We start from the raw sequence: 14,165 nt of genomic DNA, 5'->3' as shown, positions 1-14,165 counted from the left end.
AGGGTGACAGACTGGGTGCAGCAGAGGCCCAAGGCTGTAGAGGAGAAGCAGCAGGGGGACAGGCAGCAGTGGTGGCTCTGGCCCTGACCTGGGGTTGGGACCGAAGCTGGAGGCGAAACGGCTGCTTGCCCCCTTCTGCCTCCTATTTGATTCTAAATTGAGGGTCTTTCTCTCCATGTTAAACAGTGGGGAGGAGGAGGAACAACATATTTTACTCAAGTAAATACAGTAATGCTGTTGCCTCTCCTCTGTTACCAAACTTCTGGGCCTGCAGGCAGCTTCACGTGCCAGATGACGTGTCCCCATGCTCCAGATTCAGCTCACGTGGCCAAATGACTTTAACACCCTGTGTTAAATCTTATTGCGACTCCTGGTCATTACCATGAGTTGATAAAGCTGTACTATTTGTGAAATGCATGCATTGCCAGTATCCGGGATTTACATAGTTATACATTCTCTGCAATAAAATATAAAAGGAATAATATATGCCTGTTTCCAAGACATAATTTCACCTGCTAGTTTATATGCAGCTCTAGCATTTTCCCCAATGAACTTGTCACTTAGGAAATATATAAATGGGATGTACAATATGATGTATTTGTTATTCCTTAAGTATCTTGAGTTATATGAAGAATTTGGTATCTTCTGCATTTCTACAAGTACATTTTTTTACGTGTCCTCCATCCTAAGGATCCTCCTAAGGATGGAGAAGACCTGATAAAGGAAAGGAGAGCCATCTCTGGGAGGAGCATTCTGAAGACCTTTTCAGCTGAGACTGTTGTTGATGAGAGTGTTCTCAACTCTGTTCCACAACGTCTAGTCAGAAATTATCTTGGAATCCCTCCAACTCTGGGCAAGGCTGGGAAAACCATCAAGCAGATGAAGACTGGCAAGGCATCTGAAGCTGATGGGATCCCTGCTGAAATCTTCAAGCAGGGGGGTAGAGAAGCTCACATCACAGCTCCATACCTTCACCTTAAGGATCTGGAATGATGAGGTAATCCCAGATGATGTCAGGGACACCATGTTTGTGACAGTCTTCAAGAAAGGAGACAAGTCCAACTGTGGAAATTACAGAAGGATCACTTTGCTGTCCACCACAAAAAAGATCATTGCAAGTACCTTCCTGAACTATCTCCTTCCACTTGCTGAAGAGCTCCTCCTGGAATATCAGTGTGGGTTTAGCTCAGGTGTGGGCAATTATTTTGGGCGGAGGGCCACTGACTGAGTTTTGGCAAGCCATCAAGGGCCGCATAACAGGCAGCCAGGGGCAGATAAATATTAATTTTCTAAATTTTTTAGGGGCCCTACAGGCCAGATAGAATGGCCTGGAGGCCTGCATCTGGCCCATGGGCTGCATTTTGCCCACCCCTGGTTTAGGGCATCAAGGGGCAGAGCTGACGTGATCTTCACTGCTCACCAGCTGCAGAAAAAATGCTGGGAATAGCATAAAGCTCTTTATGTGGCCACCCCTAACCTGATGAAAGCCTTCGACTGCCAACCAAGAAGAGCTGTGGAGGATCCTGTTGAAGTAGTAATGGCCACCAGAATTCATCACCATTCTTTGCCTGCTTCATGATGGTATGTGAACAGTGGTTCTCAGTAATGGATCTGTCACAGATCCCTTTGAGATAAAGACAGGAATTAAGCAAGCCTTTGTCATCACTCCACCACTTTTCTCAATATTCTTTACCATGATGCTACATCTGACCACCAGCAAGCTTCCTGTCAGAGGGGAATTACCGAATGGATGGTAAGCTCTTGAATCTCGGCCAGCTGCGAGCTAAAACTAAGACCATCCTGACCCCAGCCATTGAGCTCCAGTATGCTGATGATGCTGTAGTATGTGCTTACTCGGAAGCTGCCCTTCAGGCAATCACTGACATTTGTACTGAGGCATGCAAGAAAATGGAACTGAAGCTTAACAGTCAGAAGATTAAGGCCCTCCATCAATAAGCTCTTAATGAGCAGTTCCCAGCTCCAGTAATTCAGATTCACAGTGAGACTCTGGAGAACGTTGAGTATTTCTTATACCTTGGACGCTATCTCTCACAGAGGGCTGACATTGCCAAAAAAATCTAACTTTGCCTCAGATGTGACAGTGCAGCCTTCACACACCTGAGGTGTTTGAAGATCACAACATCAGATCCAAAATCAGACTCATGGTTTATAAGCCACACCTTATGGTATGGAGCTGAGATGTGGACATTGTACAGGAGACACCTCAAGTCACTGGATTATTGCCATCAATGCTGCCTGAAGAAGATCCTTCAAATCCAGTGGGCAGACAGGCACGCTAACACTAGCATCCTTTTGCAAGCTAACACCACAAGTATTAAAGCAATGGTCATTCAAAATCAACTTTTGAGTGACCACATCACCATCCAGCCACATCATCTGGATGTCCAACTCCAGACTCCCAAAGCAAGTTTTATTCTCTCACCTCAGTCAAGGTGTACTCTCAAGAGGGCAGAGGAAGCACCTCAAAGACATCCTTAAGGCCAACATGAAAAAATGCAGCATTGACATCAACTCGTAGGAGACTGTTGCCCAGGGCCACCCCAAATGGAGGATGAGTCTGCTGCAAGGATCTCAGTACTTTGAAACCTTATGATGATAACAGAAGATGGAAAAACAGGAGCGGCAGAAACTGTGTTTCAGACCAAACCAAGAACTCAGAGAAACCCACCCTGCATGGAAACATGTGCCCAAGCTGCAACAGTCTGTTGATCCTAGATAGGCCTTGTCAGCCATCTGTGGACCCATAAATGAGAGCACCATGAAAGACGGTCATCCTTGACTGTGAGGGATTGTCAATGTTGACTTTTTTTTTTTTAATTCTGTTTTGAATGTGGCTTTTGAATCCTAGTTACTTTTTGGTGTGCATTTATGGAACTACATGATAATCCAGTTTTACCAATACTTAATTAAAATATTCCAGTGCAACTGTTCTGGGGGACAGCTGAAAGATTTCCATTCTCCCTGATTTAGAAATTATTTTTGCTCTTTCTACAGCTTCTACTAGCTATGTTGGTAAAGACTATTGCTATTATTGTCTTCTATTTTCCACTCATTGTATATACACTTAAACTAATTCCATATTAATACATTCTCATAGTACCTATGGTAATCCCAAATACCTTTTGTTTATTTAATGTGACAAATTATTTTTGTGATAAGAAGTGGAATACAGTGTTTGCATTTTACAGAAAGCTTATAGTGGGTATATTTAGAAATAAAGTAGGGGTGTACTGATACAGATTTTTTGGGTTGATACCAATGGCCGATTACTAACCAGCCATATTGGCCAACACTGATCCAATTGCCAATATGCAGCCCAGCAGCTTGGAGAGCAGCATTTGGCTGGTAAATCTGTTGCAGGGGGGGCAGATTGAGGCCCCCACGGTAAGTGAGGGCATGGGGCTGGGGCAGGTCCTGCACAGCCGGGGCAGGGCACAAGACGGTGCCATGGGTGGCTCATCCAGGGGGGTGAGAAGGAGAGGAGTGGCTCCTGCCAGGGGAGGTACTGCTAGGAGAGGTGTGGGGGGCATGTGCCCCTTGGATCTGCACAGGGGCAAGGGCAGGCTGTGCCAGCCTCTTCTCAGCTCGGGGGCTGGGCCAGAGTTGTGCTTGGGGTGGGAGAGGGCAGGGATGGTGCTGGGAGGGGGACTTATGGGGTGGGATACAGCCAGCCCAAATTTTGCCATAGCTGTGCCCTGCCCCTGGTGATCCCTTGGCCCAGCCCACTGCCGCGCCCTGCCTCCTCCCCCCGCCCCCCCCCGCCAGGAAGAGTCCAGTACAGCCCCAGCCCCAAGCTTGCAACAAGCAGCCTGCCCTTGCCCCACAAACATATCTGGGGGACACATGCCCTCATACCTCCCCCAAGGGTGCACACAGCAGTGGGAGCTGCTTCACCTTCCCAGCACCCCACATCCCTCCAGATGAGCCACCGATGGCTTTATCCTGCACCTTGCCCTGCTCTGTCTGAGCAGCACGTGTCCCAGCCCCAGCCCCACTCCCTCCCTCACTGTAGGGGCCTCAAATCAGTTCCCCCCACGTCCTTTCCCGCCACCATGCCCCTCCCCCCACAAACTTACCATCAGGATGCTGCTTTCCAAGCTGCCACGCTGCATTCCTGATCGCATGCGTGCTGCAACTGCATGCAGCATTTATCGGTGACATTATCAGCCAATAAAAGCCAATTGACAAGAATGTCGATTTTCCTTTTATCGGTGCTGATACGATATAGACCAGCGTATTGGGGTACCTCTAAGAGAAAAAGCATTGTGAATTTTAGAGGTTACAATACAAGGTTCCATAAGGAAAGTTTATTTTATCTGAAAAATGATTAAAATAATTACATTTCTTTGGTGTAGTATTAATGGGTATGTTTATCTTTTTTTTTAAGTTGCTTTGGAACTTGCTAAGAAAAATGATTCTCAGCCAAGTTCTGTGATGCTGCTTGATTTTATTCAACACATCATGAAATCTTCTCCACTTATGTTCGTAAGTGTAAGTGAAACTCTCCCAGAGGCTGTGTGCAGTTGCATCGGTGAGTTGTTGTTTTTTTTGTTTGTTTGGGTTTTTTTGGCCTAATTTAATTACAAGAAATAGTCTAACACAGGAATCAGCAACCTATGACCCATGGGCTGGGTACAGTTTTTGGAGCCATTTTATCTGGCCTGTGGACCTGGGGGTCTTTATTGATGGGGTGGTTTTGGCAGGGCTTTGCCTGTATGGCAACCAGGCAGTTGGAAGAAATGACAGTGGTTGCACTGTAAGGGAGAGTGGTGCCTGCAGTTTCAATGGTGGTTGTGTGACCTGGGTTGGAAGTAATCCTACTCCTGGAGCTAAGCTGTAACAGAGCAGCCCCCCATTAAGTGTGGCCAACCCATTGCCTAACATATTTTATATTAAGTTCAGCACATTACACAAACTTCCTTTATCTCCATATCTTTTCTCTTTCATGTGTTTGTACTGTATGTTGTCAGTGAAATGAATCTCTGATGGCCTGTCACTGTAAATATGTTAGACTTGTCCAAATGAAAATAGGTCAGTACATATCCAAGGACAGATTTTTGGATTTCTTGATCGGATTTTCTGACAGATTTCTGGATCGTTTAACCATTAAAATACAAACCAGCTCCCATCTGGGACTAATCCTAAATGTCATGGTAACTTTCTGTTTTTCTTCTGGATTTTAGTAAGTACCATAAAACATGGTAGGCCAAAGAAGTGTAAGGACAGAGTAAGGCAGGTCAGGTCTTCTGACCAAATAATCTCTTCAGTTAGAATTTATGCCCTCCTTTTCACACTTTTTAAAAATCTCACCTGGGAAAGCTATCAGGAAACCCCTGTGTGCCCACAATAGAGGCAAAAGAATGGAACACAGATTAACAGTTTAAAACAGGTGCATGTATGGTAACAAGGTTAGCCACTTGCCTAAGAGCAGACAATGACTTCAAGCAGTTGCAATAGCAGAGGGGACTTGTGGTGTAAAGGAAGGTCAGCCATCAGTTGCAGTTTGAGATGGATGCTCAGGACAAGAATTCCTTATAGTATAGTACAGTGTTCAGAGGCTGCCACTTCTATATTTCTTTGTTTTTCTATTTTTAAAGGTTACATATTAAAGGAGGAAACAGTACTTAATTAAGGAAGAATCATTTATACCAAGTGGTTTTTACATAACCTTCTTAGCATATGAATCACAATATTGTTTTTGTTTTGTTTTTTCCTAGAATTTAGTAATTGGATCATAACAAGACTTTTACGAATTGCTTCAACTCCAAACTGCCACGCATTACATAAGCATATCTGTGATGTCATCTGTTCTTTGCTTTTTCTTTTTAAATCAAAGAGCTGCACCATTTTTGAGGTGCTAACAGGAGATTTACTACAACTTTTCCAAGATCTAATTTTCTTGCATGAAAGAAAGACACAGAGGCAACTCCACAGGGAGTTGTTGGTCTGGCCAGTAACAATAAATAGATTTTCAAGTAACAAAAATGATAATTTAGAATATTTAAGCTCAGCCCCATTGCAGTTGGTGGGCATGCCCAATGTTGAATGCCTGGAATTCACATTAATGACCATTCTAACTGACATTGTTCCTGATCTGTTTTGTGCAAGACAGGACCTTATTCTGTGGAGAATAGGCTGCTCTCTATTGGAGTATGGTAGTCCAAGAATTAAATCTCTATCCATGATCTTTTTAGTAAAATTAATACAGCTAGGAGGGCCTCCAGAGCAACTTGCCAGTGCCTTCTTTACGGCCTTCTTTGGATTGTTACAGTCAATACTTGAAACAGATGTTGAAAATTTAGAACTCTTTGAAGAACCTTTGCTGCTCTTGGTGAGGACATTGTTCCTGTTGGAAGCAGATTCCTATAGAAGAATTGAACCCATCTACCTATATATGCTCCTCGAGAAGCTTTGTGCATTGTTTGAAGCAAACGTGCTCAGATGCATCCAGTCTGAAAAACTGAAAGATGCTTTGTGTCATATACTGCAATATTTTCTGAAGTTTGTGCCAGCTGGATACGAATCTGCTTTACAAGATAGAAAGGCCCATATTGGCATCATATGCACAATTTTTGTTGATGTACTTGGAAGTCAAGTAGATCAAGAGGTAGGTTAATTTGAAAAACTATTTTTTTTTCTTTTGTCATTATGATACTTGAGTATACAGAATCTGTGCAAGGGAGTTTATCTAGATGCTAGCCATTTCAGAAATGCATCTGGGGTAGTAAGTTGGGTTAGGAATAAAGCATATTCCTAAAACATTCTTTTCTTTCTAATAGTTCTCTTTATATAACTTTTATATGAAGTTTTGCACTTTGTGTGTAGGTGGTGTCTCATACAGCCCATGGGACACTGCAGATGGAGAGGTCTCCCCATATAGCATATACAACTGAGGCACAAGATTGTACTTGACTTGAAGAATTTACAGTGTACTGTCTGTATTTTAAATTGTGTTGCACATTTTAGGTGCTGTAAAAATAAATAGGAGGTCATCTAAGGTTGTGGGTGTGGACAAACATAATGCTTGAAATATTTCCAAAATCCAGATGCATGCAGGCAGTAGCCCAGGCCAGGCAGGAATGGAAGGGGACTATCAGTGCTTCTCTGCAGCCCCCATGTTCTTGGGCTACCTCTCTGTTTTCCCCATCCTTTCCCCCATCCCCAAGTTGCTGATGTTGGTGAGTGCTCTCCCATGGCAGGGGGGAGTGCAGGGTTCTTGCAGTGCTTGTAGTGTCCTGAGTGCCTGTAGTCCTGTTGCCTAGAGTGCTGGGAGCAGAGTAACCTGAGGGCCCAGAGTGCCAGGAGTGGCAGTACATGCAGAACCTAGAGAGCTGGGAGTCTCAGCTGTAGTATGGGATGATGGAGGACTGACCAACCCATATGGTGTTCCTTGCACGTATTATTTTGTTGTACTTGAGGGCATTTTATTCCACCTGTGCATCTGTACATTTCAAAGCTTGTTGAAATTTTCAGATGTTATTTCTGCCTTCGTGTCTTAGATGGAGAAATGATTTTTCCAAGTAAGATGCTGGAGGAACCTTACTGAATTTACCATGTTTACTTGCATCCAAGATTACGTTGGATTTATGACCCCTGCCCTCAATAATTTAATTCTCTACCTGGAAAACGTATAAATTTGTTATAATTTTCCTGGTGTTGAATCTGATTATAAGGGGGTTGTCTTAAAATTGTCCCCTCTCTCCCACTGCTACAGCAGGTGGAAAAGCAGGGGCAGCCTGACTCTCCCTTAACCTTGCCATGGCTGCACTGCCCAGCACCCACCCCTCACCGCTGTGCCTGTGCTCCCTGGCATCTGCCTCCCCTGCTATTTGGGGCTCCCCTGCCTCCTGCCTTGACCCCTGGTGCATGCATTCCTTGGTGCCTGACCCCTCCTGTCATTTTGCCCCTTACCTCCAATTCTTGGGCCACCTGGCCACCACTGCTTACTCCAAGTTGTGGCATTGGTTCCAACCAGGGGCACATAGCACATGCTGGCTCTGGCTCCTGCTTGGCCATGCAACAGCAGTTGTAGCAGCGATGGCTTCAGCCCGAGCCTTGGGGTCAGGGTTGGAGCCAAAGCTATTTTTGGAGCTTCCTACTCCAGCAATGGGGGAGGGAAAAACCTTGGATTCAAGTAACTACTATATTTAAAAATGTTTAAATTCAGAGCAGTAATGGATATGCGTGTTGCTGGGAAGAGTATGACATCATTACAGGATATTAGTATACAACTGCCTCTTGCTTTTGGCAACAATATCAGTTAGTTTAGCAGGTAGGAGAGTCATACCAAGCATATTTTCAGGTTTGCATGCAAATTGATTTAATCAATCCAGCATCAAAGATACAAGTGGCATACATAGTAGCGTTTGTTTCCTGATATTTCATGCCTGAGAACATTCCTGTGAATATTTGATAGTCTTCTTCCACATCCCTTTCAAGTCTCACCTTAACTTTTTTGCCATGAAGCCTATTGAAACGCAAGCTACTGCTGTGCTGAGTCCACTGTCTGTCATTTTGATGACATTGGTTACTTGAACCTTTCTTGTCTATTCATTTATTGTCTCTCATATTGGTTTGCAAAGTCTTTGGGTTAAAGCTTAACTCTTTTTTTGTTTTTACAGTTCTTAGTATAATGGGGGTCTGTCTTCTGTGACTGAAGTTTCTAAGTTCTATTGTGTATATATTACATTAATTGTAGTATATTATATTAATTATAAATGGATTTTCCTGAATGCATTTTGCCTAAGCATTGTGAATGAAAGAGGACTACTGCTAGTAATCTCTCAGAAAGTGTTGTAGAAAGCTGCATTAGTCACATGGAAACTTTCCTCTCATTACATAAGTATTATGAGTGATCTAAGTTAATATTTCTTTTAATCTTACAGAGTTCAGTAGGAACATTCCATTAAGTAAAGCTTTCTGTAACAATTGCACAGAGGTTTTGTGTACCCTCGGGAGTTGTCTTGAAGTTGTGCTCTTGCTTTTTTAGTAATAAAATACTATTCATTTATTTGTTGTCGTTTGACAAAGAGGAAACAGTCTAATGCTAACTTTTTGTTTGTATACATGTCTTAGTATGCAGTGAGTCCACTCTATGTAGCATTAAAAACAGAAGGTCTGGAGATCATTCAGGAGTTTCAGCATTGGAACCAGCTTGATGCTTCTGATACAGATGGATGGAGCAGCAGTAGTGATGAAGTTCCAGAAAAAAGAAAACGACTAAGTCTGTCAATAAAGAATCAAAAGAAATCACCTGTACCACCAGTGTATGGCATTTATTCAATCATTATTTTTATATTAATTTGAGAGAGAAATATCTCAACTGTGCATATGACCTCTGATAATATTTTGAAAACTTATTATGTCATATCTGACATATATACACTTGTACTTTTTACAGCCCACCAAAGAAACTGTTTTAAGGCTAACTGAGCAAAACATTTTTCCTGCATGAATGAATGTTATTTATTAGTTCATATTTTATTATCTAAAGGTCACAGAAAAGGAAAATTTCTGCCCTCTCCTATTCTACTGTTATGTTCCCATATCAAAAACTAGTTTGTTCTAGAATTGTTTTATAAGGATTTTACTTTGCAGAAGATATAACTTTGTTTGTTTTGTATTGGTTTAATTACAGGCTAAACTCTGTGAACATGAATGTGAAGAGCACGCTGTGGAATGCAGTAAATAAGAAAGCTGAATCTTTAATATTTCTCCTTGAACAAGACACTCTACCAGCAGATGTTCTTCAGACTGTAGAAGGGATTACTGTAATACTACGACTGGCTGCCCTGTGTACGGTTCATTGTTCTCCTCCAAATTCTAACAGGTAAAATTACTAAGATGACCATTGTCTAATGGCTTCTTTCAGTTATATAGGCACTCTTTTTTGAACTTGTGTAAGGTTATTTGGGTACATTTTTATGTACAGCTTTGTATAAATCACCTGCTTTTTGACGTTGTTTTTTCATAGTAAGAATTTGATTATACTTTAGCAAATGTTACAATAATCATATGATTTCTAAATGTCTTTCTTAACAGCGTGGATCATAAAATAACTCGTAGCTTGAGTAATCATAAACGTAATGCTACCCGGTCTTCAGATTCTGTGGTGAATGTACAACTGACCTGGATTTCCTCTGCTTTTATCATGAGAATAGTGAAACTCTGCAGAAAACTGTTAGAAGCTGCTGCTCAGATTGATAACTTGGAGCCCATCATTGACAGAATAGTGAAAATTGTTGATGCTTTATTTTATATTCAAGGTGAGAAGTTGTTTAAATTCGGATTCTTGGTCAAGATGATCTTCACTTACGGAGCGTCTCTTATTAACACTCCATTGCATAGAGGTTGCATTAAAGGGAGTTTTATCACCCCTGAAAAATGGGGAGATTTTTTTGTCTGTGTGGAAAGAGCATCATTCTACTTTTTGAAGACTGCCTGTGCCTCTATTGTTTCTTCTTCAGAAAGAACTATTGTGTGGTTAGTGAACCTGCCTAAGAAATGAACTGTGTAGATAATACTGTATGTTTGAATGTTTCATGAAATTTTAGAATTGCTTTTAATTGGCTTTAATACCCCATTGCTTTTAAAATGAAGAATTCTAATACATGGATGGTTTTGTTTGCACTTTAACAAATTAAGAATGTATAATATGCATCTGTTTCATAAGCAGTATAGACTGGTAAATATATTTTTGGGGTTTTCCTTAGTAAAAAGCCAGCTCGATGATCAGATTCTGGAAAATTTATGCGAGATATTATCGCTGCCTTGGATTTATAGCCATCTTGATGACTCTTCTTTCAGTTCTGATCTTCTAGTTCTGAGCCAAAGAATTGCACACGGTTTCGGTAAGCATGGTAAACATCAGAACTTACCAGTGTTTGTCCATTTTATGTATTTAATGTGCCATGGGTATATGTCTTCTAATTTAATGTGGGCTTTGCAAATCTATGTGCAAGTGACAACAGGATACTTACCCTCACATATGGAGTAATTTGTATCACTTTGTCTAATAGATTTTATTTAAAAAAAAAACCCAACTACACACTTGTGTAGATAATGTTCCAAATTGGAACAGATCCTGTTTTGTGTCTTTAGAACCAGTAGAGAACACTAAAATTCTGGTGCCATTCCTCAGTCCTAGTGGCTTGCTCTGGAGTGTAACATATGGCTGGACAAATATATAAAATGCAAGAACGTTTTCTAGCTCTTTAATATTTAGAACCTTACATAGTGTGTAATTTTATATATTTTCCCCTCAGCACCACAAATTCAGTCCCACTGCATATTCCTTCTGTCTCTGTTCCCAAGAAACATTCATCTGGATTGGAGAAAATCTGTTTACCGCTGGGCACTACAAAGTTCCCATGAGGTTGTTCGTGGTAGTTGTATTAAAGGATTCCCTGTCCTGCTGCACCATGTAGGTGTGAAGTCCTACAGTACGGTTCCCAATACTCTCTTGTACGTATTACTGCTCTTTTCACTATCAGATTATACTTGAGAAGGAGAAAACTGCATGTGGAAATTTAGCATAAGCTCTGAAATCTTAGTTTTGGGAGGACTGTTACTTTATTTTTTATCCAAAAAGTAGTAGGGGTTTTAGATAATATATAAAAGACAAACTTTCTGTCCAGTTATCTTACAAAAAAGCAAAAGCAAATTTAAGATAAGGGAATGGGATTTAAACATGCAGTATCCAAGAGATGTTGTAAGTATGTCTTGTACATATTCACATTCAGTTTCCTTTCAGTGCAGCCTCTAGTTTCTGTCCTGCTGTGGCAGGTTAAAGATACTTTTCATCTACATCCACATGCCTTCTCATGAAGAAACCTTGGAAACTAGAGAAAGTGTCAAAGGGAAACTAGAAGCTATTTTTAAAGAGCTGTGATTTATAGAAAGCCTCACACTGAATATTTTGAAAGTATTATGGAATGTAGAATATAAAAAATACAAATGACTGAGTGAAGTACTAAAAGTGTTTTTTTTGGTTTTTTTTTTTGCCTTTTGTTCTAGAAACCAAGTAAAAGATGAATCTGAGTTAGTCAAGAAAGCTTGTGCGAGCATCACTGGGAAATTAGCTTGCTGTCTTTCTGGCACATTTAAATTAATACCTTATTTAACAGAACCTGATACTGAGCATGTCAAATATGATATTTTATGTAGCAGCCTTAATGTGTGCTCCACTCACGAAGATGCACGTTCAGTGAAAACCTTTGTCTTCAAGCCATTTCTTAATCTTCTGGAAAGCAGAGTACCCAGTTCAGTTAAATTAGGTACCTGACTTTTTTTTTTTAACACTCACTTGCATATGCTGAGTCACTTGCTACTAAGGCTTTTCTTGAGTCATTTCCATGTAGTATTCCTTTTATGTATAACTAGCAGTGCGTGGGATTTTATGTTTAAATTATAGAAAATATCAATTTTAGATATTAAGTTAATCACAGTTAAGGTAAGAAAATATATATAATGTTTAGTTTGTTGCTGTCTGTGAATCTAATATTTGCTATAAATCTAAATGATAAAGAAGCATATTGTTTGAAAATATTTTTTGTATTAACAAATAGGTTCATGAAATGTAGCATTATTTTGCTTGATCCTGTTACATCACTGTAAGTTCTTAAAAACATTAAACTCTAAACATAGATTCTCCTACCTTCCCAACCCCTTTCTTTCTATTAGCATTTATAGAAAATATACCTCATCTTTGCAAACATCTGGATTTTAAAGATGAAGAATCAGATGTCAGGATTTTTGTTGCATCTCTCTTAAATCTAATGGAAGATCCAGACAAAGATGTAAGAGTGGCTTTCAGTGACCATATCCGGAACATATTAGAATCCTTGGATTCTGAGGAAGGTTTCATAAAAGAGGTGAACTTGTCCACGTGTGTGTGTGTGTGTGTGTGTGTGTTTGGGGGGTTGTTGGTTGTAGCTGTGTTGGTCTAAGGACATATGCAGGCTATATAGACTTTGGATTTGTGACACATCACAATCTGCCTGACATCTAACACGCCAGGTAACCTGCCTTTAGCTGACCACTGTCATTCCTTTCCCTCTCCCCACCCCAGACTCTACCCTTTGTTTTCCAAATTTCCATTCCCCAGACTTCTTATTTACTTTAGCTGCTTTTCTACTTCAGGAGACCTCATAACAGTGGCAGAGTCTCCCAGAGCCTGAAGAAGGTTGTCTGTACCTGAAAGCTTGCCAAGAAATGTTTTCCAACTCTTTAGTTGGTCTAATAAAAGATATCACATCTACTTAACCTTGCTTGTATGTGTTTGGTGTAGGGGCTTTTTTAAGAGGTTTGAATTTTCCATTTAAAAAACAGCTTGTTTAACTAATGTTAAATGTCTTGTTCTTTTCAAATTTATTGTTCCAGCTTTTTGTTTCAAGAATAAAAGAAGCCTATACAAATGCTAAAATATCAAGAAATAATGACTTGAAGGATACACTGATTCTCACAACAGGGGATATTGGAAGGTATTTTTAGCTGTATGTTATACGTTGCTCATTGTTGGATATTTTTGGTTTACAGTTCAGAGATGTATCTTTCACAAGCATAGATGCCGGAATAAAACTTTTCAAAACCCAGTCTTGCAGTCAGATCCACCCAAGGTGATCTTGTGTCTGTACTTAGTCTTAGTGACTTTAGTAGAGATTTCATGTGAGGTTCCAGTGTGGTTCTCGTCTGTTAAATTTACCTGCTCTTTAAAAAAATGTCTATTACATAGTGTTTTATTTTCTAAATATATCGAAAAATTGCATTTATAAGGGCACCCTGCATAGTACTGAAACTTGTTGGAAGCTTTCCCCTCCCCCAGTGTTATAAGTAGCATCTTGTGCCAACTGTGTAATAATAATTTTCTGTTTCTTTTTCTAAGGGCAGCAAAAGGGGATTTGGTGCCATTTGCACTTTTGCACTTGTTGCACTGCTTGCTATCCAAATCTGCATCTGTGGCTGGAGCAGCATATACAGAAATTAGGGCACTAGCAGCAGCCAAATCTATAAAGCTGCAAGCTTTCTTCAGTCAATACAAGAAGCCTATTTGTCAGGTGAGGGGAAAAAAGAGCGATGCCTTAAGGAGCAAGGGGAAAAAAGAGCAATGCCTTAAGGAGCAAGTATTATATATTGTCATATTTTAA

At 40.6% G+C, this 14,165-nt stretch overlaps 1 protein-coding gene across 2 annotated transcripts in view; it reads left to right on the top strand.

The window, feature by feature from the left end:
• Positions 1 to 14,165, top strand: part of ATR (ATR checkpoint kinase) — a 78,700-nt gene that overhangs the window by 6,034 nt on the left and 58,501 nt on the right. For both annotated transcript variants that reach the window (XM_090051519.1, XM_090051518.1), the window contains 11 exons: positions 4,409 to 4,552; positions 5,739 to 6,628; positions 9,097 to 9,287; positions 9,659 to 9,850; positions 10,063 to 10,286; positions 10,734 to 10,871; positions 11,286 to 11,484; positions 12,037 to 12,296; positions 12,703 to 12,893; positions 13,402 to 13,502; positions 13,904 to 14,075. In XM_090051519.1, the coding sequence (XP_089907645.1) occupies positions 4,456 to 4,552; positions 5,739 to 6,628; positions 9,097 to 9,287; positions 9,659 to 9,850; positions 10,063 to 10,286; positions 10,734 to 10,871; positions 11,286 to 11,484; positions 12,037 to 12,296; positions 12,703 to 12,893; positions 13,402 to 13,502; positions 13,904 to 14,075 (2,655 nt within the window). In that variant the 5' untranslated portion in view covers positions 4,409 to 4,455. The remainder of the gene's footprint in view (positions 1 to 4,408; positions 4,553 to 5,738; positions 6,629 to 9,096; positions 9,288 to 9,658; positions 9,851 to 10,062; positions 10,287 to 10,733; positions 10,872 to 11,285; positions 11,485 to 12,036; positions 12,297 to 12,702; positions 12,894 to 13,401; positions 13,503 to 13,903; positions 14,076 to 14,165) is intronic.

This window comes from Crocodylus siamensis, chromosome 6 (genome assembly GCF_052110815.1).
Source record: "Crocodylus siamensis isolate JL-2025a chromosome 6, ASM5211081v1, whole genome shotgun sequence".
Lineage (NCBI taxonomy): Eukaryota > Metazoa > Chordata > Crocodylia > Crocodylidae > Crocodylus > Crocodylus siamensis.
Note: the sequence above shows the minus strand (reverse complement) of the source record. Positions and strands in the feature narration are given on the sequence as shown.